Source organism: Erythranthe guttata, chromosome 4, assembly GCF_056151865.1.
Source record: "Erythranthe guttata isolate IM_541 chromosome 4, IM_541, whole genome shotgun sequence".
In the NCBI taxonomy this organism is placed as follows: domain Eukaryota; kingdom Viridiplantae; phylum Streptophyta; class Magnoliopsida; order Lamiales; family Phrymaceae; genus Erythranthe; species Erythranthe guttata.
Window position 1 is genome coordinate 9,265,377 of NC_142536.1, and position 26,168 is coordinate 9,291,544.

At 38.1% G+C, this 26,168-nt stretch overlaps 2 protein-coding genes and 1 long non-coding RNA gene across 4 annotated transcripts; 2 read left to right on the forward strand and 1 right to left on the reverse strand.

Annotated features, from left to right (window-relative positions):
- Positions 1–467: 467 nt before the first annotated feature.
- On the forward strand, positions 468–2,088 carry LOC148771083 (uncharacterized). Its single transcript, XR_016030844.1, has 2 exons — positions 468–1,367; positions 1,912–2,088. It is a non-coding gene; the product is annotated as an uncharacterized LOC148771083 (long non-coding RNA).
- Positions 2,089–2,537: 449 nt separating this feature from the next.
- Positions 2,538–3,149, reverse strand: LOC148771084 (uncharacterized). Its single transcript, XM_088817479.1, has one exon. The coding sequence runs from the start codon at positions 3,147–3,149 to the stop codon at positions 2,538–2,540; it is 612 nt and encodes a 203-aa protein (XP_088673605.1).
- A 13,815-nt stretch (positions 3,150–16,964) lies between these two features.
- On the forward strand, positions 16,965–20,997 carry LOC105972746 (uncharacterized). 2 transcript variants are annotated; one of them, XM_088816826.1, is made up of 4 exons: positions 16,965–18,132; positions 18,598–19,188; positions 19,231–20,507; positions 20,610–20,997. In XM_088816826.1, exons 1-3 carry the CDS (start codon positions 17,085–17,087, stop codon positions 20,493–20,495), a joined length of 2,904 nt encoding a protein of 967 aa, XP_088672952.1. In that variant the 5' UTR covers positions 16,965–17,084; the 3' UTR covers positions 20,496–20,507; positions 20,610–20,997. The 2 variants fall into 2 exon arrangements, with proteins under 2 accessions (XP_088672952.1, XP_088672951.1); XM_088816825.1 differs by having other exon boundaries at positions 20,607–20,747.
- Positions 20,998–26,168: the final 5,171 nt, after the last annotated feature.

Below are 26,168 nucleotides of genomic sequence, written 5' to 3' on the forward strand. Positions count from 1 at the left end.
AGGTTCTGACTGAACAGGAGAAATATCATCATCATCTATTCCTGCAAATGTAGTGTCATTAAAATTTCACATTAATAGACTCCGTGACTGTCATTGTTCTTTCATTAAAAACACGATATGCTCTGCTGTTCAAGGAGTAGCCAAGAAATGTACCTTTATCTCTTCTGGCAAAAAAATTTACCAAGTTGTTCCCTTATAATTTAGAATATAACATTCACAACCAAATATATGAAAATATCTTAAATTGGGCTTCTTACCTTTCCATATCTTATTAACTTGTTTATCGAATAGAGCCGCGGCGCCTTCGACAGTGAAGGCATCCTTTTTCGGGATGGGGAATCGTCGTTTTGGTGGCACCTTTCTTGCCCTTTCCCTTCCCTTTGGAAGATGATGCTTCACTTGTGCGGCCTCTTTTGTTGGATGAAATAGTTGGGAGAGCGGTTGGTATGTTATTTAAATTAATTATATATGCGAGCATGTTTGTCGTTGATTGAAAGCGAAAATGTAATGCCCAATTATCCATACATGCCCAATAATAATAAGCATATTGCATCAATGCATATAGTTAGAATTCATTATTCATGATGCATGATCGCGACTACTTGCTACACATGTGCCTTAATTGTGTTTTAATACGTGACCGAATACTTTTCTTAAAATGTGCTGATACATGATACATGTTATTGAACTTCTACTTTATGATTTAACATGAGACTTAAGTGATTTATTGTAGTGAGAAGCCCAGTTTCTCGGTTAAGAAGGGATCAATTTGCTAAACGCTGATATATTTGTCTTAATTGCAGTTCTGCATTTTAATTACATTTTAAAATGATTAATTTCATATGTAATTACTTGAAGTAACTCATATTAGACTAAAATCAAAAGTATGCAAAAGGGTGCATTTTGATTGGTTGGTTGACTAGGTTGCACAAGACCATTCTCAAATTGTTTACACTTGATTATAATGAGTAAGCATCAGCCCATATCTTATCTCAAGCTAGAAAAACGTGGAGGAACCACAAGAATCCAGCAAATATAAGCCTTCCAATCATCATCCTCCATTTGGCCTTGTTGGAAATGGGTAGATAAGTGAAGACTTTTGTGTTTTGGTCTTCATTTCACTTGTCTTCTTCCAAAAAACGACCAGACCAATCCCTTAAGCTTTTCTTCTTATTTCTTCACTTCCATATTCACATAAGAGAACATCAAACCATAAAAACTCATAGAAGTAGAGCTAGAACAAGTTCTGCACCTTTTCTAGATGAAAATCCTATGTTTTGAAGTTTGAATTCATCTCTAATCAAGGCTTCTAGCACACCTTATCTAAGACTGATCCTTTCATTACATAAACCATTATTCATCTTGAGGTAAGTTGAAGCTTTCATTTGTTCATCATAAGAACCTAATTATGTGTGCTTTAATGTGACTTTTGCTACATGTTCTCCATGATGTTTGAATGATTGATGATTCATAGTGATGTGAAAGAATATGTTTTCGAAAATGGGAGTATGGTACTTGATTGATGGTCGAGTAGGCAAGGGACGCGGGAGGAACCGGCGAACCCAACACATGGTGGCAAATACCTGAGGTCGAAAGACCAGTATGGAAAACCCACAATTAAAGAGATGAAATACGGCTAATACCTGAGGTCGAAAGGCCGGTATGGAAACCCCCGTATTATTTATTGGCCAAATAAGATGAACAGGTTCCGAAAATAAAAGTCTATTGCTATCAGTCAAGTACCACACTTCAAGGGTACCCGATAAAAAGAAGGATTTCAAAGAAAAGGATCATGAATGAAGTTATATGTGATATTGTACATATTGAATGAATAACGTGTTATGTGATATATTGCTATTACATCAGTTTCAACTTGCTGAGCCATTAGCTCATTAGGTTCTTATGATGCAGGTAATGATGTACATGTTTAGAAGTTGACCTAGCCAAGGGCGGCCAGACAGAGTTTTGTTCATATGCCATGCTTCGAGCCATTTTTGTAGCCGAGCTAGAAACTCTGATTTCATTTTGTTAGCCGCTCTATTATGGTTTTTGTACAATGTAATTTTGTAAACAATATATATATATATATATATATATATATATATATATATATATAGATTTTGAGAAAGTACAGAGTTTGATTTCTTTTCAAAGCATATAACGTATTTTTGTATTCAAACCATAATGTTTAAGTAAATATATAAAAGGTTAGCATCCCTAACTTAATGGCGGTGATCCGCTTGGATTCAGCTGTTAGGTTGTGGGGCGTTACAGAAAAGGTACGAAATTAATTGTAATTATATGTGCACGGGTTTATTTATATAAATAAAATATAATTTTTTTTCCGCTGCGTACACGTGCCTGATCCCCAACAGACCTGCCCCCAGTCTGGGGTATAAATGCAATTACTGAAAACCTGCCATCCATCCCAGTAATCAACAAGCGCTAGTTCTGGAAATTGGAAAATAGTCCCACGCATGATAAAATTGCAAATACAATAAACCACGGCCTGGTACCAAGATTGCCAACTCTGGTCATTATGAACGATAAGAGAAAAGTCCCATCTTATCCCCCATATAGGATGAACGAACCTCATATGGTAAATCATCTACTGAATAAAGTTCTTGATGAGATTTGTGCCCATGAGCCGAGCTGGCAAGCCGATCCGCCACATGGTTCTTTTGTCGAACAATGTGTTTGAATGAGTAAAACGGCTCAATTTCACGCAAACACAATCGGAGAAAATATTCCAGCTCCGAATTCACCCTTCGACTCCTAATGGCATTAAAAACCATCAGACAATCGCTCTCCACCATTACATTTCGGACTCCAAAAAACGTACACAAACGCAGCCCCCGATTCACTGCTAGAAACTCACCAACGTTATTCGAACCCTCCCCTAAATAGACGAAAAATGAGGCAATTAAAGCCCCTGTATGATCACGAATGAAGCACCCTCCAGTACATATGTCATCCTTTTCCGAGCCATCAACATTTAATTTGTAATACCCATTAGAAGGAGCTTCCCATTTGTGCCACATACCTTGTTTCACATGTACTAGGAGAGCTGGAAAACCGGCAGCCTCAATTTGAAATCGCCGTATAATATGACAGCTTATGTGGCTCAAGACTCCAAATTGCAATCGCATGTTTCGCAGAGACAAATTGATCTTGGAGATTAAAACGCTGCCCATAATATTTCCAAACCTGGCGAGCTACTTCCGAGTGAAGAAAGAGGTGGTTCACATCCTCTTGCGTGAGCTGGCTGCAACAAACACAACTAGAAACCAAAGGGATACCTCGAGCAATAATCTTCTGATCCACCGGCAAAGCATGATGCATCGGCTGCCACATAAATCCACTAGTGCGATGGGAGAGGTAAGGCTTCCAAATACGTGCAGCCCAATTCACCTTGCGGTTAGGAACCCTGATAATTCACAAATATTCTTTGCTTGAAAATTCACCTGTAATGAAAACACCAATTCATCCGAAGTATTTTCGCCAAAAAATCTTACATTAAGCTTGTGCATGGCTCGTGCACTGGTAAATGAGAAGATTCGTAAGAATATTTTCCTAAGGTGGTCATGTGCGTAAAAAATATGCGGGTTTTTGGTGTATCTGTGCAACTTTTTTAGTAAAGGTGACAAAGCGCAAAAACGGCAAATTACGGGTGGCAAAATGCTATTAACTCTTTGGAAATAACCCCAAAGTATTGTGAACCTTTCGAAGTTACTAAGAAGATAGAGGATATGGCTTATGAGTTATTATTACCCCCAGATTCCAGGGTCAATCCAGTCTTTCATGTCTCACAACTCAAGTGGAAAATACTAGGGTTATACCTGCAAATATACCATCTTGGTTGAGAATCTCAATTCTTGCTTGTTCCAGAAGAAGTGCTATGAAGGAGAATGGTGAAGAAAAACAACACAACTTGGTTCAGTGGTTGGTTCGTTAGGCCCAATTGCCTAAAGAAGAAGCTATGTCGGAGGAAGCTAATGCAATGAAGAAGTTGTTCACAATTTCAAGCTATAGTAATGGCTCGAAAAAGAGGGGTGCAATGTAACAGAATTACATGCCTTTCCTTGCTTGCACAACCTCGTTTTAACTTAATGAGTCGTTACTACATTATTACAATTTTTTTTTTTTTTTTCAAATTGGTGAGAGGAGATGTATGCTTCATTTCAAGACCTGGTTCATAGGACCAGACTGCTCATCCCGTTTAGGAAGATGCCAGTAAATAGAGTCAGCAATATTGGGTTTTAGGAAAGCAATCTCTAAGTATTTTGTTATCTAGTTAAAGTTGATGATTTAGCTTCTTCCCCAGTTTTCATTTCTAATTAGTAATGTTCAAGCTTTGGCTCCAGATCTGAATATTGTATCTTGAAAATTTCATAATTTTGATTCACAATTTCAATATTATTTCTATATTCATAACACTCCGATCCTATATTCTTCTAATCATCAGCAATGATCTAAAGAATCTAATTCGCAGATCCTTTTTATAAGAGATTATAGATTATTTTTGAAGGGTTTTCCTCGATAAACTTAGATGATAAAATATTCCGACTGCACGAGTATTGGAAGGACCCTATGGATGGATGGCTAAAAAACCCAATCCGCGGGTTTCCACTCTGTTTAAAACCCGCTACCGAAACCATTAGGGTGTGGTAATAGTTTTGGTAAAAGAAATACTCCGACTGCACGAGTATTGGAAGGACCCTATGGACGGATGGCTAAAAAACCCCGATCCGCGGGTTTCCACTCTATTTAAAACTCGCTACCGAAACCGTTAGGGTGTGGTAATGGTTTTGGTAAAAGAAAAGCAAACCGTCATGGTTTTGGTATGGTTCTGGTTTTACTCTTTAGGTCATGGGTACCCGACCATTTAAAGTTTTGGTAAAAGAAAAGCAAACCGTCATGGTTTTGGTATATATACACACACACGCGGTGGGAAGGAAGCAGCCATAGCCTCTGTCCGGCCGATCATTCCACAGGCATCTCGCATTTACGACCCCGTTTGACTGCCGCTCGGGGATGTAGAGAGGCGGCGCTCAAGGTCAGTCATGGATTGAGTTTAAGAACAATCCCAACCTACTGTTAAGTGTATATTTATACACTTAATTATACCTTTTAATTGAAGCTTTTGGTATGTTTTAACGATAATTGGTGCTTAAAATGGCTATTATTTGTATTTTAGGTGCAAATTGAAGAATTGTCAACTTTTGGGGTGAAAACTGCAAATTCGGAGAAAAAGTGGGCCAAAAGTGAAATAATCAGAATGCTGAAGAACTGAAGACCGCGCGGTCGTGCGGGTTTTAAGCGTATATTTCACACGGCCGTCCGGATGGGCGTGATGGCGCAGTGAAGGAATTTTAATTACACAAGAAAACCCGCCCCATTATATTTTTGCACCCTATTTAAAGGCCACAAGCACACAATTAGATCTATCTTTTACCTTTTATCTTTAATCTTTAGGTTTTTATTTTTCATCTTTCTACACGCGATCAAGGAGCACAAGAACGAAGACGAAGACTTGACGAATCTTCATCCTAGTTCCCCTCTTTGACTTTTATTTATAGCTTTTATGATTTTTATTACTTTTATTATGTTTTTCGTTATGAGTAGCTAAGTTTTTAATCTAGGATTTTGTTGGAACCCTATGTGGGGATTGTGAACCCGTTTTCTTGAGATTATGCAATTATGATTTTATGATTATTTCTTATACTTGTTATGATTGTTAGTGCATGAACTTGATCAATTTATGTGCTTTATCTGTGATTATTGGGATTGACTCGACAGAGCTATTGTGATAATTAGACGGTAAGTATAAGAGCCTTCAAGTAGTTTTCACCGGATGAGTGTGTCAATTGCATGTGGTGTCGTAGACATACAGATATCACCTTAGGTAGCCATTTACGAGACTTGTTAGTTAATGCTTTATTTATAATTGGTTTGCATAGACATATAGTGAATCGTTTATGAATAATAGACTCATAATACACGCGACAGCGGGTTATGAGTAAATTAGTGTCTCGGGTTAATAATCATGAATCATATATTTCATAATTGAGGGGTTTTGGGTGAGCAATTCTTGCATAGGGGGAAGATAAAATCCTAGATCCGTTTTATATTGATATTTTCTCGTATTTAATTGCTTTCTTAATTAGTTTAATTTATTTAGTTAATTAATTTGACAACCTTGCGTAGGCTGGATAAAAATCGTAATTGTTAAAATTTGGTACTTAGGATTAAATAATTTGCGTATTCCCTGTGGGATCGACATCCGACTCTCACGAGTCTACTTTACTACTTGTTTGCGATACGTACACTTGCGTGTGGGTATTTAGCACCCAACACCTACTAAGAACCGAGAGTCTTCTAAAACTCTCTGCCATTTGATCGGAGAGACCTTTCACAGCAACTAGAATAAGTGATGCATGGATGACCAGAAATGCTATGCTACACACAAAACTAGCCTTCTTCCCGAAAGCTTCGCGGGGACTGCCCCTTATAGCAATAGCAAACGGCCTACTTATAGCCCTATTTCCCCCCTTTATTCGGGGACTTCAAAGGGACTTACAAGCTCATAAAATGGATGTCCGGATTTCACCCCTACACACGAAATTCCACCCTCCTCTGTCTCACTCAAGTGAATTGGTTTCGAGAGCATTCCGACAGTTTTTGTCGACTTTCACTTTCAACCCAATTCACCACCTACGTGCCCTTTACCGCGGCCACTGGCACGGAGTTAGCCCTACATTACTATTGGCACGAGGTAGTAGCCGCCGTTACCCGTTTTGGCCGAGAAGTTTTTCTCATGGTACTTCTTTCAATTCCAATATCCTCACTCTCATTCACAAGTTGGAAACGACCATTAATTATATAACAATGGAAATGGGACCTCTGGCGGAATCTTATCCCATCAATCCATAGTCGAGCCGTCACCTCGACCATGTCGCTTATCCTTTTTCCAACCCGGACCGTGTCATCGAGCACCAGCGCTCAGTTCCCGAGGACAACTGGATGAACCCGCTACCTCTACCTTTGCTTCTAGCGCATGCTCTCGAACATGGACTAAATATCGATCTGTGCCTAGATACCTTGCCACCGAATCCGACCGACAGGCTTCGAAGAGAGAGCCTTTGAGAGTGAAAAGCAAGAGCAAGCAATAGAAAGGATAGTTTTACCGAAGCGACACTTTGTTCCACTCCTTTCATTTATACTCCAAGCGCGATGATATAATTTTACTACTTAATGAATTACTCAAGTACATAAGAATATTCGTATCATTCCAGTCAATTGCATATCCTAAATTTCATACTTCAAAATATATTTTCAATATCTTTTAGTGAATTTCGTTATTTTAATCATCATTTTGTTGCCTTGGAACATCAATTTTGTGAAGTGTCTTATTTCATTTTGTATAATTTACTTAAACGTTATCGAGCCTGTAGTTATTTTCTATTACCATAATTTAAATGGTAAATGGATACCCGTGGGTATCCGAATATTGGTGGTAATGGTTCTGGTATTCCGATAAAAAATTTAAATGGTTTTTGTATGGTTTTGGTTTGAGCTATATTAAATGGTAATGGTTATGGTATTACACTTTTTTTAGGGTACCCGCTCCGCCATTATCCCTATTATGGACGAGAGCATGTCTTATTGTTGAGTGTAGATATTACACTTAATACGTTTACTTTACGTGGATCTTTTGTTTAGATTTAATTATATTTGTTCTTTAATTGATTGATTTTGTGTTTTATAGGTGAAAAACGAGAATTAGGTGTCCATGAAGGAAAAAAGATAAAAAAGAAAGGAAAAAGTTGCAAATAAGGAAACAAATCAAATTGGAAAAAGGAATCTCGCCACAACTTTGACAGTGTCCACCATTTCGAACATATCTCTCTCATACGAACTCCGAATTAGGTGATTTTGACGGCATTGGAAAGCTAATTTCAAGGACTACAATTCTTATTTACATAACATTCCGAAATTCGGACTCCAACATGGCACAAATCGACGAACAAATCCTGATGGGGAAAAGTGGCGGAAATTGATTCCTATTAGGTTTCCACTACTTCCTTATCAAGAAAAGCCTATAAAAGCAACAAGTCTCTACACCATAAGCACGAAATTTTACACCACAAAACACGAAGAACGAAGAATAACGAAGGCTCAAGCATAGTTTTTCTTATTTATTTTATTTATTCTATTTTGTTTATCATAAGAATTACGAGTAGCTAAGTTTTTAATCTAGGATTTTGTTGGAACCCTATGTGGGGATGGTGAACCCGTTTTCTTGAGATTATGCGATTATGATTTTATGATTATTTCTTCTACTTGTTATGATTGTTAGTGCATGAACTTGATCAATTTATGTGCTTTATATGTGATTATTGGGATTGACTCGACATAGCTATTTTGATAATTAGACGGTAAGTATAAGAACCTTCGAGTAGTTTTCACCGGATGAGTGTGTCAATTGCATGTGGTGTCGTAGACATACAGATATCACCTTAGGTAGCCATTTACGAGACTTGTTAGTTAATGCTTTATTCATAATTTGTTTGCATAGACATATAGTGAACCGTTTATATATGAATAATAGACTCATAATACACGCGACAGCGGGTTATGAGTAAATTAGTGTCTCGGGTTAATAATCATGAATCATATATTTCATAATTGAGGGGTTTGGGTGAGCAATTCTTGCATAGGGGGAAGACAAAATCCTAGATCCGTTTTTATTGATATTTTCTCGTGTTTATTTGCTTTCATAATTAGTTTAATTATTTAGTTGATTAAATTTGACAACTTTGCGTAGGCTGGATAAAAATCATAATTGTTAGATTTGGTACTTAGGATTAGATAATTTGAGTATTCCCTGTGGGATCGACATCCGACTCTCACGAGTCCACTTTTACTACTTGTTTGCGATACGTGCACTTGAGTCTACTTTTACTACTTGTTTGCGATACTTGTTTGCGAAACGTGCACTTTTACTACTTGTTTGCGAAATCAAAACCGAAAATAAACCGAATTGATACCGAAACCATTAATCGAAAAACCGAAAAAAAACCAACAAATTCGGTTTTTAAAATATGAAAAATCGATATTATCGGTACGTGTTTGGTTTATTGGAAAAACCGAGTCGTACCAACCCGTGCACAACCCTAGTTTGAACCACAATGTTTCATTAGAAATAAGATTTTAATTTGAGACAAATTATAGAATGGACTAGTGGTCAACAACCTTAGAAACTCCAATGGGTTATTAAATGGGTTATCAAACCCCTTAACCTCCATTTGACTCCCCCAATTTAAAAACTCTCTCCTCCAACGGGGTTATTAAAATAGAGTTCTATTTTGATAACTCATTCATCTGGAAGTAAAAATACATCCCAAATAAATAATTATCAAATATTCTCCTAAAAAATATGAGCACGTGAAAAAAGAAAATCATCACCAAAATTGAGTTTTCTTTTCTTTACGTAAAAATTTCAACAGAATAAAATTAAATTCTCTAACGTTTTCAACAAATTTCCACTGGAAAAAAAATCTCAAAAATATCTTAACATAATTTTTTTTCTCTAGAGCTTCAACAAAGTTCCACGGAAAAAAAAATCTCTATGTATATATAATTTTTTTTTCTCTTTTGAAAAGGTAAAAAATTGATTAATATTGATTTTGAGGATAGTTTACCCGAAAAATCGGTTTGTATGGTTATTTAAAATGGATTAAAAAATAAATTATATATAAATAATCATAAATTTGTTTTATAATTATTTTTTGATACTTGTGGTTGGAGTTCACTAGTTGTATAGAGATATCAAAGTATAATCATGGTTATCAAATGAGTATTTTGATAACCCCATTTGATAACAATGGATTGGAGTTGCTCTAATGGAAGAGCTAGATTTGAACAATTTTAAGAGATAAAGATTTTTGGACGTGGATTAGTTCTATATCTGGACAATATGTTCTTCCCCACTGTCGTTATTTGTAGGTATATTTAGGTTCAATTATGCATTTTTCTAAATAGAACTAATAATCAACATCTCATACTCTATGCTTCTGCTTAATAATATGTTTATGATTTTTTTTTTGATATCCCATAAGGTAATGTAGCCATTTAGGTGGTTGTGTAGGTGTTTTGATTTATGAGGAGCTGATGAGCTATCTATTGTATGTACAATAGGCACGATTTCTTGTTTGTTGTCAAGGTAATTAGTGTAATTAGATCGTTCCAGTTGCTATTAGATAAATAGTAGGAATTGGTTAGTAACATGTTCAGTATGCAGTAATCAAGTTAATATAACACTACTATAAAAGATGAATCCCATAATTATTGGTTCATGAGAAGTTGTCATTCAATCGGACCAACACCTTCGCTGTTGTAGCTTGTGAAAGAACACGACTTGAATTTTTAGTTAGTTGACGACTACTTCGTCAATTGAGGGTTTATGCTGCATATTATCCCTTAAAAATATGGGACTATTTTCGCACATTCCCTTTCAAATGTTATATTCATTTGCACGTTACCCGCGGAAATTGAGTTTTGGGAAAAAGAACAACCAAAATAATAGTTTAGATTTCTCTTACTAAATATTTCTTTACACTCTTATGAAAATTCTAGTAAATAAATTATAGATATTTGATTAAAACAATCCTAAAAGTTTATTTTGAATGTCACTTAGTATATATATATATATATATATATATATATATATATATATATATATATATATATATATATATATATATATATATATATATATATATATATATATATATATATATATATATATAAAGAGTTTTAGCTCTCATTTTGTATCAATCTAAAAAGCCTAAAAGCCACATAAACAATAAAAGACATACAACATATTGTGGCTGCTTTACCTCTTGAGGTCTCATGAGGTCCAGATAAATCCCCCGCAGGATCCACCACTCCCCGCTCCTTGAACGATTCAAATAACTGAAGAGGCCCTCTAACACATGATTGCGGAAGCATCAGCTCAAGCTGCAACTGAAGCAGTGGCACAATACATTGCCACAACGGGAGTCAACGCTCCCGTTGCATGTCCACCCGTGGCACAACGACCTCCACCGCCACCGGATAACACATCCACCTCAAACCCTAGGTGTCGGATGCAACAATCTACTCATCGCCATAATGCACGAACTGAGCGACGAGTCCCACGTTCACCTCAAGAGGCAACGCCTCTCGCCAACGAGTACCTCCACACAATGCTGGAGATAATTAAATTAATAGTCAGGTATCTTGCTCAAATCACCTTCCCCACATAGATAATCCCATTGGTGGAAGGGCAATACCTCCAATAAGGCGCAGTCATTTCACTGTCGCAATAATCAATGAGATACTACCCCAACGGATAAAGGTCTCGAGTCTACCGCAGTTCGATGGAACTAGTGACCCATATAAGAACCTTGAAAAGTTCTACATCATGGCAGATCTATATGGCCCAACTGATGCGGTGATGTGCAAGATGTTTCGCACAACTCTCTCCGAACGAGCATTGAGTTGGTTCAACTCCTTGTCCACTGGGTTAATTGAAGTTCTCTCCCAACAGACGGATCGCTCCACCCACCATTTCGCTATCAACAAAGAGTACGCTAAGACTCCCGCGTACCTCTTCACTATCACCTAGAGAGAGGTCGAAACCCTTAGCAACTACATTCAACGATTTGTAGAGGCAGCTCGTTCTTAACATGGGAGGAAGCATTGGAATCATTCAACAAAACTTGAAGCAAGGTAGATTCAAGGAATCTATTGCAGGAAGTCCTCCAACCACTCTGGAAGAGCTATTAAGTCGCGCTGAGAAACACGTGTGTATCGAAGAAGCTTCGACCCTCGCTCCTCCCAAGAGGAAAAGAGATGAAGATCACTTTCGCACCCGCCGACGAGATGGCCGACGACAATCGTCAACATCTCATTGACAATCTCTTTCTACGTCCGTGGACTTCCAATGATGTCAATGACACTTGGAGTCTCTCGAGCCCATAACATTGTTAGTGATCGCAACATCCTAAACTGGGGGGCTATCCTACCTTAAGGATGATGCACCTCCTCACCTCTCTACATCAATTGGACGAAACACCTACATCATCTACTTAGTACAAGTTTAGTTATTTCGAGGGATTCGCTCCCTACTTGTTTAGTTACATTCGCCTCAAGTAGGCTTGTAACCTTCACATTTTCAAGCAATGAATAAAGCAAGTTATTTCCCTTACACTCGATATTATTGCTCTGCCACTACATAATTATTAGCACAAGTCAACATTAACGCTTGGAATACTTAGAGATGTTATGATAATCTATATAGCCTGGCCAGCTTGATTTCATAAACTTCTCTATCTGTTTTCATTGGGTCCTACATTTAAAACGTGGCCACGGTCCTAACATACTCACTCGCGCGTGTGCCCCATGCGCCAAACATTACACTGCTCACATCTCTCCGCGCGTGCAATGCATGCACGCATACCCTCCCATGCGCGCGTATGCACAGTGTGTGGCGCTCTCTCTCACTCTCTCCGCGGATACCCATGCGCGCGTTTTACAACAGACTCTCTCTCTCTCCGCATTTAATGTGCCCGCGCATACTTCAATTCACTCCAGCCCTTGCCCATTTCTCTCTCCTCGCCTCGGGCTCCGTGCACGGCTCATCCACACACAAGCTCTCCTCTCACAAAGCAATCGCGCGGCTCCCCTCTTACATGGCAGCCGCGCGGCTCGCCAGCCTCCTCCTCTCCATCCAATCGTGTGGTTTCCAAAGCAGTCCAATCCGTGCGTCAGCTCCCCCTCCACATCAAATCACGCGCAAATTTCAACGTGCTCCGCTAAATCGCGCGCCGTCTTTTACGCGCTTCACCAAATCGCGCGCGAATTTCAACGAGCTCCACTAAATCGCGCGCACTCTCCGACGCACCTCAACAAATCGCGCCCGCTCTCAAACGGATAGATACAAATTATTATTTCTCTACGCCACACCGACGATTAACGGAACACTACAATACCAATCTACTCTCGACACGATCGGTACATTTTTCGACTTGGCTCCCACATCGACTCGAGAGTTGGGGGCTTAATGATATGCCTAATTGGGCCAACCCAATGGACCTACAATTTCTCTACCTATTGGGCCAGGAACTGAATTTACCAGACCACTATTACGAAAGCCCAAACACCTTTAAATAAGGTTTGGGCCCAACGAATTAACTTCAGCCTAATCAACGAAGTATAATTACAGATTCAATTCATTTATTAAATGTACGTCCTATTATTTGAATATACTACAAGTCATATTCTCTCAACTATTTCTACAATCCGCACGTCAGACTTGAGCGTCGGAGGGGTTTCCGCCGGATCAACCTCCGGCCTAGTTCACGTGTTCTCTGTTCGCAGGTATCTCAGGGCCATCTAATACGTGAGCAGTGATCCACTTTGCTCTCCCAACTCCCTCGATCTCAACTATTTAAGGTGATCTATTTATAGCATCATAAAATATATATATATATATATATATATATATATATATATATATATATATCATTCAAAAACATATATAGCTTGGTCACATTCATTGATGCATTAACTAAAGACCAGCTGGAGTCTATTGTGACACACTGTCAATGGCGTGTAATGAAGCGTTATTTTATTTTCCAAGCAAACACAAAATATTGAAGGAATGTTATTTAGGGCAATAATTGATATATCATCAACTATGGAAAATGGGATAATGAAAATGAACCACGATCAGTTCATTGGTATAAAATCACGTGGTTCATTTTGGATTAAAGTCAATACAATAACCAAGTTATAAAGTTAGGAATTTTAATATTAGTTTTCTATATTGTTGAATATTAATGATAATATATATTATATAATGAGCATAAAGATATAAGATACTTCAAAAATTATATATACCGATTTTATTCTTAAGATAATTAGTATTTCTTCCCGCACGGGAAAACATTTCAATATTAAAAAAAATATATATTTAAATACATGACAGTAAAAACTGTAATAGGAAAAAATGTGCTCATTTTATCATAGTTCAAGAGTTTGCTCGTGAGGTATATCTATCTATTACTAGCATTTTTCCCGTGCGATGCATGGAATAACATTTCAAATGTGAAAATAATGATTAGTTTAATACTTGACAATAAAAATTATGATAAAATTTATTAGTGATATCGTAATAACATCAACATTTAATTTAATATTAAATAAATTAAGCAAAGAAAGATTTGAGAAAATAGGAGATAAAAATAATTGCAACAATTAAAAAGATATAGATGTAATGGATTAGGATTTTGGTAGTCGAAATTTTGTGAGAAAGTAATTAGAAAAAAGTGGCTGCAAAATAGAATATATATATATATATATATATATATATATATATATATATATATATATATATATATATATATATATATATACAGGGGCGTACCCACGCCTAAGGCTGGGGTGGCCCCCGCCCCCCCAAGATTTTTTTTTTAAGCTGTTTTTTTTTTTTTTTTTTTTTTTTTTTGGGTATTTATGTATTAGTTTATACACTTTCGCCCCCCCCAAACTTTTAATTTTGTACATTTTAGTCCCTAAAAACAAAAAAAAAATTCTCTCTTAATTTACCCCTATATTTCCGCCCCCCCAAGAAAACACCCCTGGGTCCGCCCCTGTATATATATATATATATATATATATATTATCGGTTAGAATTTTACAATTGTTTGATGGCTCTTTGATGATCCAAAGGAATGTTGACTTTCTGCAAAATGGGATATGTTCATATGCCGTATCTACTGCTGATTTCTGTGTGTGTGTGTGTTTTATGTGCATTTCCATGTGGTGAAATATTATTTATCATTTGATATTTTGATTAAGAAATATTAGGTTTAGTCAAATTCAATCAATTATTTATATATATATATATATATATATATATATATATATATATATATATATATATGAATATTATTTAGCATTTGATGAATTATATATATTCTTGCTCCAAAAGGCGAAATCCCTCGCCCCCAGGGCCCCCATCCCTTGGCCCGACAAGAATTGATGGAGGAATGTAAATCATGGTAACTCAACGGCCCGTTAAGGTAGCGGACCCGGACTTGGTGCCCACAACGAACCAACCCTCATTTGGAGTTGAAATTATATATATTCTTGATTGAATGACACGAGAATTACATAGTAGGTATAATGTCAAAACTCAAAAATATATGAAAAAAATATATATTTCTTAAGAATGAAGCTATAAGGCTTGAAATTATATGTTTTATTGAGAAATTAAATCTAACTTTGTCCAAACTAAATGTTCAAGAAAAATCAAATTCCAATATAAGAAAAATATAGATTATATAAATATTATATTATAATTTAATATACTTTTTTAATAATTTGTTACAAGTATTGACCATAACACATTAACAGAATGCTGCACAAATGGTTGATTCCTTTCCACATGGCTATTCACATAATTGACATTATCACACGCCATTTGGACAGAATATTATTTCAGAAATCGTTTATACAAATGCTAATTACAAAAGTCTTCACTTTGTGGAAGAATGGTGGCATTCAAAAAAATAAAAAAATAAAATTAAAAATTAAGTTTAATTTTGTGGAATAATTTGGAGCATTTAAATTAAAGGTTTTATTGAGACCGTACTTTATACAAAAACTTGACTTGAATGAAGCCAAACAAAAAATATATATTTTTTAAACTTATAAGAATATCCAAATAAAATAAGTTAATTTGACAATATCAAATTTACCTACACAAGAAAGCTCAAAAATTTATTATTTGTGGTAAATAGATTATTTATTTGCATTTTGACTACCTCAAAATTATAAAAATTATAAAAAATTATTTGTAATGTATTGTTTATAGTTACTACATGATAGGAAATAGAGAGTAATCAAAGTAAAATGGAACAAAAAAATCAATCTTGAGACTTCTTTATAGTTAGGGCAGATTACTAGCAGCCCTGATGTCTAGTTAGTTGCGGGAAAAAAAATTTGTTTGCATAATTACGAGCACCCCTCTAGATATTCTTCATCTAATGAATTTAATCTCATAAAGTTAACAATAACGAAAGCAAATAGATACCGTAGAACATCCATTTTGTATGACCAGAATACCCGTAGGGGTCTAATTATAAGGTTTGTAAAATAATCCTTTTTTTTATAATCAAATCTACAGTTGATATTTTTCAATGTAAATAATCAAGGGTAACATTTAACCATCGTGAATTATCTCGCTATTTCAGGAGAAGGTTCATTGTGATGATAATGAAACCAAATGTAAAATATTGCATGGTTAGTGGAAATATTAATAATAATTAAATTAGTGGTGCAAATGTAAACCGGATGACATGTTTTAATAGAAAAATCGGATATCATAGGATGATTGACACATGGATAGTTTAATTTAAATAAAAATATAATTATAATTCTAATAATTGGAAAAAAGGAAAAAAGAAAATCCCACCATAATCTGCAACCCATGATTATAATAGCGTGATTTATTAAGCGTTACGACTTAAGAATGCCACATGTCAAAAAATTAATAGAATCCGATTTATATTAAATATCAGCTGATCCCCTCAAGATTTAATCTCTTAAATTAGTAATAATAGAACTTGTATCAAATAAACAGAAATACAAGGAAAAAATCAAAGTCGACATATTATTGGTCTATGGGATTAAATAAACTCTTTGACAAGTCCAGCTATAATAGCCTCATTCAACTAATTAATTTTATATTTTCACCAACAATTAGATCAATTAAATTTTTAAATATATCTTGAATTAGTCATGAATTGACAGCTCTACTGTAACATGAATTGACAGCTCTACTGTAACGAATGTTTCCGATCAACTGCTTCACTATATATACCAACTCATTTTATCACATTTCAAATCATCCCTTCTCATAATTAAGCAGCTTTTAATTACTTTACAATTAATAATTGATCTTAAGCCGAGGAGAATAATAATCGATTTCACGTCGATCGGTCGGGAGCTGGTGGGCATTTTCGAGAGGCGGAATGATGAGTGATCACGGCCGAGGCCTTGCCTCGATTGGCCGTATAGTAGTGCCACATGGGCTGCTGGCCGTGGCGTTTGCCGTTTTGGCTGTTTCTACTATAGTTTCAGCTGACCCATACGTTTATTCTTCTCCACCACCACCGTATGTTTATAAGTCACCACCACCACCATCTCCTTCACCGCCACCACCGTATGTGTACAACTCTCCCCCACCACCACCATATGTGTATACATCACCACCACCACCTTATGTGTACAATTCTCCACCTCCACCTTCGCCTTCTCCGCCACCACCTTACGTGTATAAATCACCACCACCACCATCTCCTTCTCCACCACCGCCTTATGTGTACAATTCTCCACCGCCACCTTCCCCTTCTCCGCCACCACCTTACGTGTATAAATCACCACCACCACATTCCCCTTCACCGCCACCACCATATGTCTATAAGTCTCCTCCACCACCTGTGAAGTCACCACCTCCTCCGTACCACTACACATCACCGCCACCACCAGTGAAGTCTCCACCACCACCGTACCACTACACATCACCACCACCACCGGTGAAATCACCACCACCACCATACCACTACACATCACCACCACCACCAGTTAAGTCACCACCGCCACCGTACTACTACACATCACCACCACCGCCGGTGAAGTCTCCGCCACCACCATACCACTACACATCACCGCCGCCACCGGTGAAGTCTCCACCACCACCGTACCACTACACATCACCACCACCACCGGTGAAATCACCACCACCACCATACCACTACACATCTCCACCACCACTAGTAAAATCACCACCACCACCCTACCACTACACATCTCCACCACCACCAGTAAAATCACCACCACCACCCTACCATTACACATCACCACCACCACAGGTGAAATCACCACCACCACCATACTACTACACATCTCCACCACCACCACACCACCCATTGGTTGTTAAGGTGACCGGAAAAGTATACTGTTACAGGTGCTACGACTGGACCTACCCATTGAAGTCCCATCATAAGAAACATCTTACAGGTATACCGTATACCTATATATGTATATATATATATATATATATATATATATATATATATATATATATATATATAATTAATACATGCATGCATTAATTATAGTGTAGATTATTATAAATATTATATATTATCAGGGATTTATAATTAAATGTTGACTCGATCACGTACTAATATTATGTGCTTGTCAAATTGAGCCTATTTTAGATTATTTGTCTGAAAATTTGAATTTGATAAATAAATTAGATATGTGGTCCAATCTTGAAGAAATCAAATGAAAGAATCTTCCACATTTTGTTTTAGGACATATGCAATATGTTCAACATGGTGGAACGGCTTTGTGAATTAAATTTATTTAATAATAATTTCGTCATGATTTGTCCCTTGTAATATGGATCTACATACCAGTTAACATAGATGGCAAACATTTTAATTATTTAATTAATATTTTATAACACACGTGGAACAGGTGCTGTCGTGGAGATCACGTGCAAAGCAGGTGACAAAAAAATAGTGGCCTACGGCAAAACAAAGAACAATGGAAAATACAGTATTCCAGTTGAAGGTTTTGAGTATAGTAAATATGGAGCAAATGCATGCAAAGCAAAACTTCATGCAGCACCAAAGGGGTCAAAATGCAATATCCCAACAGATCTTCATTCCGGAAAGAAAGGAGCTAAACTTAAAGTGAAGTCCAAAACTAACTATCAAGTAGTGCTATTTGCTAAAGAATTTGCTTATGCACCAAAAACTCCTTATGGAGAGTGTTCTAAGCCTAAGCCGAGCCCTACTCCTTACTACTACAAATCTCCACCACCTCCAACTCCGATTTACGTTTACAAGTCACCGCCACCTCCAACTCCTACTTATGTTTACAAATCTCCCCCACCTCCGACACCGACATACGTTTACAAGTCGCCGCCACCCCCAACACCGACTTATGTTTACAAGTCGCCTCCACCACCGACACCAACTTACATCTATAAATCTCCACCTCATCCTCCTTACGTGTACAAATCTCCACCACCACCACCGACCTACATCTACAAATCCCCACCACCTCCTCCTTATGTCTACAAGTCTCCACCACCACCACCACCACCACCAACACCAGTTTACGTATACAAATCCCCACCTCCTCCACCTTACGTCTACAAGTCTCCACCGCCACCAACACCAGTTTACGTATACAAATCCCCACCTCCTCCTCCTTACATCTACAAGTCTCCACCGCCGCCACCATATGTCTACTCATCACCTCCACCACCCGTAAAGTCACCGCCACCACCATACATGTACTCATCACCTCCTCCACCGGTGAAGTCACCACCACCACCTTACGTGTACTCATCACCTCCCCCACCAGTGAAGTCACCGCCACCACCGTACGTGTATTCATCACCTCCACCACCCGTAAAGTCACCGCCACCGCCATATGTCTACTCATCACCTCCACCACCATACGTGTACTCATCACCTCCACCACCCGTGAAGTCACCTCCACCACCGTACGTGTACTCATCACCTCCTCCACCGGTGAAGTCACCACCACCACCTTACGTGTACTCATCACCTCCCCCACCAGTGAAGTCACCCCCACCACCGTACGTGTATTCATCACCTCCACCACCCGTAAAGTCACCGCCACCGCCATATGCCTACTCATCACCTCCACCACCAGTAAAGTCACCGCCACCACCATACGTGTACTCATCACCTCCACCCCCCGTGAAGTCACCTCCACCACCGTACGTGTACTCATCACCTCCACCACCCGTGAAGTCACCACCATCACCGTACGTGTACTCATCACCTCCACCACCCGTGAAGTCACCACCACCACCATACGTGTACTCATCACCTCCACCACCCGTGAAGTCACCACCACCACCGTACTACTACTCATCACCTCCACCACCCGTGAAGTCACCACCACCACCATATGTGTACTCATCACCTCCACCACCCGTAAAGTCACCACCACCACCGTACGTGTACTCATCACCTCCACCACCCGTGAAGTCACCTCCACCACCATACGTTTACTCATCACCTCCACCACCTTTGAAGTCACCGCCACCACCGTACGTGTACGCATCACCTCCACCACCGGTAAAGTCACCGCCACCACCGTACGTGTACTCATCACCTCCACCACCCGTAAAGTCACCGCCACCACCCTATGTGTACTCATCACCTCCACCACCCGTAAAATCACCGCCACCACCATATGTCTACTCATCACCTCCACCACCCGTAAAATCACCGCCACCGCCATACGTCTACTCATCTCCTCCACCACCCGTAAAGTCACCTCCACCACCGGCATACATCTACGCCTCCCCGCCTCCTCCAACCCATTATTAAGCTCTGAAAAATGTGAGTCGTCATCTAAATTAATCATACACATACATTTTATTAGTCATCCACATACACTTTATTAGTCCATCACCTGATTTTTAATTGTTCAATTTGCAGCAGTCAGTCTAGGATTCCGAATAAAAGAAGGCTTCCGCTACCAACTTCTCAGAGCAACTATTTTATTCATGAATAAGGTTCTTCAAGCATTAAAAAGCATCAGAGTTTGCGTGTTGGACCAGTTTTCATCTAGTTCTGTTGCTGTTATCCTCCATATTTTCGCTGCTATATCTTCAAGTACTGGAAGTGGCTCAAACATACATTATCTGTTTGGACAAAGAAGATTTTAGACAGTGAAAAGTAATTGCATCTAAGGGCAGTGTTTGTTCTTATATTATTGTACAGTGGATGGCTTTGTTTGGTTGAAATTTATATTCATTACCATTCTTTCTTTCGTCTCTTGTGCTCTCTCAACTCAATGTTTCTAATAAAAGCAATTGATTTTTTCTCACACATCTCCTTATATTACTTTGGTTTCTCTTTTATGCGCGCGTGTGTGTGTGTGTGTATATATATATATATATATATATATATATATATATATATATATATATATATATATATATATATATATATATATATATATATATCTATTTTTTGCGGGTCGAGTCTCGCGTTTACGTAAATCCGCCCTATAACCAACCCGTTGACATCCCTAAATTGGATTTCAATTTGACCTCCAACTATTTCACAAATTATTCAATTTTGACCTCTAACCTAGTTTTGACTCCGATTTTGATCGTCGCCAGTTCGCGGAAACGGAACAGTGCATTGTCGCGAACACTGCCGTTCCAATTCCGTTGCAACGTTGCAGCTGCGTCGCGGCCGGAACAGACACATTTTAATTAAATTGCAAAAAAAAATACAATATATTTCAAATATATTTTTAATAACAAAATTACCATTCAATAATATGCAAAATATCATACAATTTCAAAAATAAATTTTACAAAGAACATTATGAAAATACAAGCAATATTAATACCACGTAGAATACTAAGTTGGAATTCTGTAAGCTATGATTGAAGAGTGAGACCGAACATCCGTGATTCAGGAGAATCTCCATTCTCTACCGTAGCCACCACTATCTTATTATTATTTTTTTTTTCTTTTATGTTTTTTTTCCTTTCTTTTTTAGTTAAATTTGTTTTTTTTTTCCTATTTTTTTTCCTATTTCGGCGCGGTTCCCATTGCGTTGTTGCCGTTACATGGCTCCGTCTCGTCCATCCCACTGTTTTCTCGGCGTTCTGGTGAATCACGGTAAAAAATCGTTCTGGTTACGATTCCGGAACAGAGGGCATCGTTCCAGTTCCGACGGCGCTCGGGGTGGAAAATTTCGGAAAAAAAAAAAAAAAAAAAACTCATTCCGATTCCGAAAAATTCCGGTCGGAATTTTGAAATTGGCAGCGTCTTGGCGGTTTGTGGCGACTTTGTTGCAGTTTCACGACAAAGCAATATGACGTGACGATTTCATGAGAACTGCTCCGAAAAGACATCTTTAGAATCTTCAAAAATGGTTGTGAAAGGGTAGATTGACAGATCTCAACAAGAAAATAAACCATGGAAGAAGAATTTTTTATAGAGAAAAAAGAGACAATGTGGTAGTGAAGAAGAGTTGGGTGGTGGAAAGAGAAACAAAAGTTCAGAGGAGATGTGAGCGGCGCAAGAAGAATAAGGAAAAAATTAGAGTTTTATTAGAAGTTTGTGGTATTTACTGTTTAGTCCCTAAAATTCTGAATATTCTACATTTGGACTCATCAGTTTGCTAAAGTGGGTTGCCTTGCTAAAGTGTGCTTCTTAAAGCCTCACTAGAAACAATATATAGTAATGAAGAAATGTTAATAATTTTCGGAAAATTTCATAAATATTATCGGAAATTTTGGAATTATTTTCGGATTGAAATTCGAAAATTCTCAATAATTCATATACAATTCCGATTCCGATCCATTTTTTTCGGAAAAAATTGGAAATCGGAATTTCGGAATTCGGACTACAAAAAATTGTTCCAAAATCGTAAAAATTCGGATCGGATTCGGCGGAAATCGGAATTTCGTTCCGATTTCCACCCCTAGTCGCCGCCGTTAACCGCCAGTCTCCAACGTTGACTCTTTTTTTTTTTAATTTTTTTTTTCACAGTCGGTCAACGCCAGTCCCCAGCGGTCAACGCCAGTCTCGGCGGAGTTGTCCTTTGTTTATTTTAATTGTTTTCTCCTGAGTATTTTTTGGCTCATTAAGCAGTAATATTACTGTGGTTGACAATAATATTAAGTAATATATATTACTGTTAAACACAATAATATTGTTATTGTTGGGAATCAGGCACGTGTACGCAGCGGTAAACGAAAAATTTTATATGAAAAACACGATTTAATTCATATAAACACATGCCCGACACATTAAGCAATTAATTACGTACCTTAACGCTTCAGCGAAAATTAAAAACAAAATGCATATTAATTCGATAATTAAAAACACATAGCATGCTCGCATCGAAACGTAATATACATACATATAATTTCATGAAAACGATTAAGTAAAACATACAAAATCAATTTCATGAAAAACATATAACGTGCAATTTAATCTAATTAAATTAAACCTTATATCTAACGGATCCGAAAGATTACCTATTGAAGCGTGAGGCAAACTATCGGATCGAAACAAACTGCCACGAAAACCAATCCGATAGTCCGGAGGAGCAGCGGCGGTGCAGCGGCGACGGACGCGCTGGTCGACGGGCGGCACGAGCGGCGGTGATTCGGCGACGGCTTCTCGGCAATTCGACTCCATGGCCTACCTCCTCTCGGATTTCACCTCTTATACTGATATCTACTAAATACGTGGCACTAGACACGCAAAAGTTAGAATAGACGGAAGAAAAAGACAAAAGGAAAGAAGCTACCAAAGGCGATCGGGTGAGGCCGATTCCGGCGACGAACGATGGTGGTGGCGAAGGCCGTGAGTGAGAGTAGTCGTGGGTTGTGAGATTCGAGCGGCTAGGATTTTGATTGTGTGTTATGTTATGTGCAAGACCTATAAATCTTGTATTTATAGTGTCTTGTATAAAAGATCTAACGAGATTAAGTTGGACCGGGCCCAACAGCTTAAGTTCGTTAGTCTTTATTCGCTCGTTTCTCACAACTCAATGATCGGAAAATTATAATGATTATAATTCCGGAATCATTGAAACGTCCTCGTCATTACGAGGGCCACTCTCGATTTCCAATTTCTAAAAGTGGAAACCCTAATTCAGTGGACCTTCTAAATTTGGAAACTTCCCAATTTAGAAAGTTCACTAAGATGTTCGCCTAGTTCTTTTTCTTTTCTTATTTTCATTCATAGTTCCAAATTATGAATGTTGGACTCAACCATATTGACTTCCAATTATGCTAACATTAAACATTTTTATCTTTGACCGTTTATTTAAAGAACTCGAGTGCACGAGCAGTGTGACCCTCGATGGTTCAAGTGTAAGCTAGCCGTGGGTCCACAACCCTTTGTGGTTCAAACTCGTCCCTAGAGTTACGATTAAGATGGAGCTCATTTCAACTTAATCACCCAACGAATCAAGATTGGTGTCTAGAAACTACGCGTCATGATTCCCTAGATACAAATGAAGTGCCTGCAAGAACCTTTTGATATAGTTAACGCACAGTGCGATCCCTCCAATACATATGCCCCGATTGAACTAGAGGCATTGGTTCATCAAGACCTCCTTAGTAGTTCAATAGCTGCGAGCCCCCACCGGGGACTCAACAAGATCCACTTCTTCATGCTTCTCAAACGGGTCAGATAACCGGGGAGGTCCATCAACGTGCGCAGGATGACCCTGAGACATCAGCTCGAGGGGAACGTGTTGCTAACAACCTCCTACCTCGTGGAGGCTCTGGTTTACCACTTTGTCCTCCTCGTGATCGGGATCCACCATTAGACCCTCCTCATGATTTTCTAATAGATCCTCAATGGGATCCACTTCTTCTCGCTCCTCGAATGGTTCAGATAACTAAGGAGGCCCTTCGACGTGCGATAGCGGAAACTTCTGCTCGTGCTGTCACTGAAGTAGTGGCACGGTACATTGCCACAGCGGGAGCCAACGCTCCTCCTGCGGCTCCACCCGTGGTACAACCACCTCCCAAACGAGCCCTGAGCTGGTTCAACTCCTTGCCCAATAGGTCAATTGAAGCTCTCTTGCAACTGCCGGATCGCTTCACTAACTAGTTTGCTATCAACAAAAAGTACGTTAAGACTCCCGTGTACCTCTTTATTATCGCCCAGAGAGAGGGTGAAACCCTTCGCAACTACATTCGATGATTTATAGAGGCAGCTCATGAAGTTCCTAACATGGGAGGAGGCATGCTCTCTGGAATCATTCTACAAAAAACTTAAAGCAAGGTAGATTCAATGAATCTATCGCGGGAAGACCTACAACCACTCTGGAGGAGTTATTAAGTCGTGCTGAGAAACACGTGCACATTAAGAGGCTTCAGCCTTCATTCTCCCTAAGAGGAAAAAAGATAAGATCATTTCGACACCTGACAACGAGATGACTGACGACAATCGTCGACATCTCATGGACAATCTTATTCCACGCCCCAGGACTGCCAATGATGTCAATGACTCTTGGATTCTTTCGAGCCCATAACAGAGTTAGTGATCGCATCATCCTAAATTGGGGGCTATCCCAACCCATTGATGGTGCACCCTCTTACCTTTCTACATCAATTGGGCGATTATCCTCCACTCTCGTAGGCCCTTCACTGCGATTCAACTCCCTCGAGCAGCCAACCTGCTCGCGGCTACAAGCGCGAGAACGACGTGGAATAAGCACCTACAATTTTTACTTAGTATGAATTTTGTTATTTCGAGCGATTCGGTCCTTACATGTTTATTTCCCTTTGCCTCAAGCAGGTTTGTAATGTTCAAGCTTTCAATCTACGAATAAAACAAGTTCTTCTAAATATCACCTTTATTACTGTTTCATAACACAATTATCTGTTCAAGTTTACATTATTACAACCCTGGGAGCACTTGAGATGTTATTGTGATCTATATAGCCTAGCCAGCTTGTTTACCTAAATTTCTGTATATATTTTCATCGGGTCCTACATTTAAAATGTGGCCACGATCCTACAATACTTACGACTCATGAGGCTTAACAAGGGGCACAATCCCCATCAAAAAATCTTGAGATATTGATCCTCATCAAATACAAAATAAAAGTATTGAACTTTATCTCTCTAAGAACAACTCCATTTGGAGTATCAAATGAATTATCAACACATAAATCACTTTTTTGACTCCTCAAGACTAAAAAAAACTCCTCAAATAGAAGTATCAAAATGGGTGAGTAATTTGATATTCATTTTCTTGTAAAAATACGTTTTGCAAATTGAGTTATAAAAAAATAACCACATAATTAAACATCAGTCACATGTTGACATATTGCAATTACAAATAAAAACCATGTACAAACGGAAAATTGACAATTAATTTGATAACTATGGTGAGAATAGATGAATTTTAAATTAGAATATTATCTTAAATATTAGACGAGCACTTCATAATAAATTATTATATTTATCAATGGAGTTGCTCAGAGATAATGTTGTAGAAAACATAATT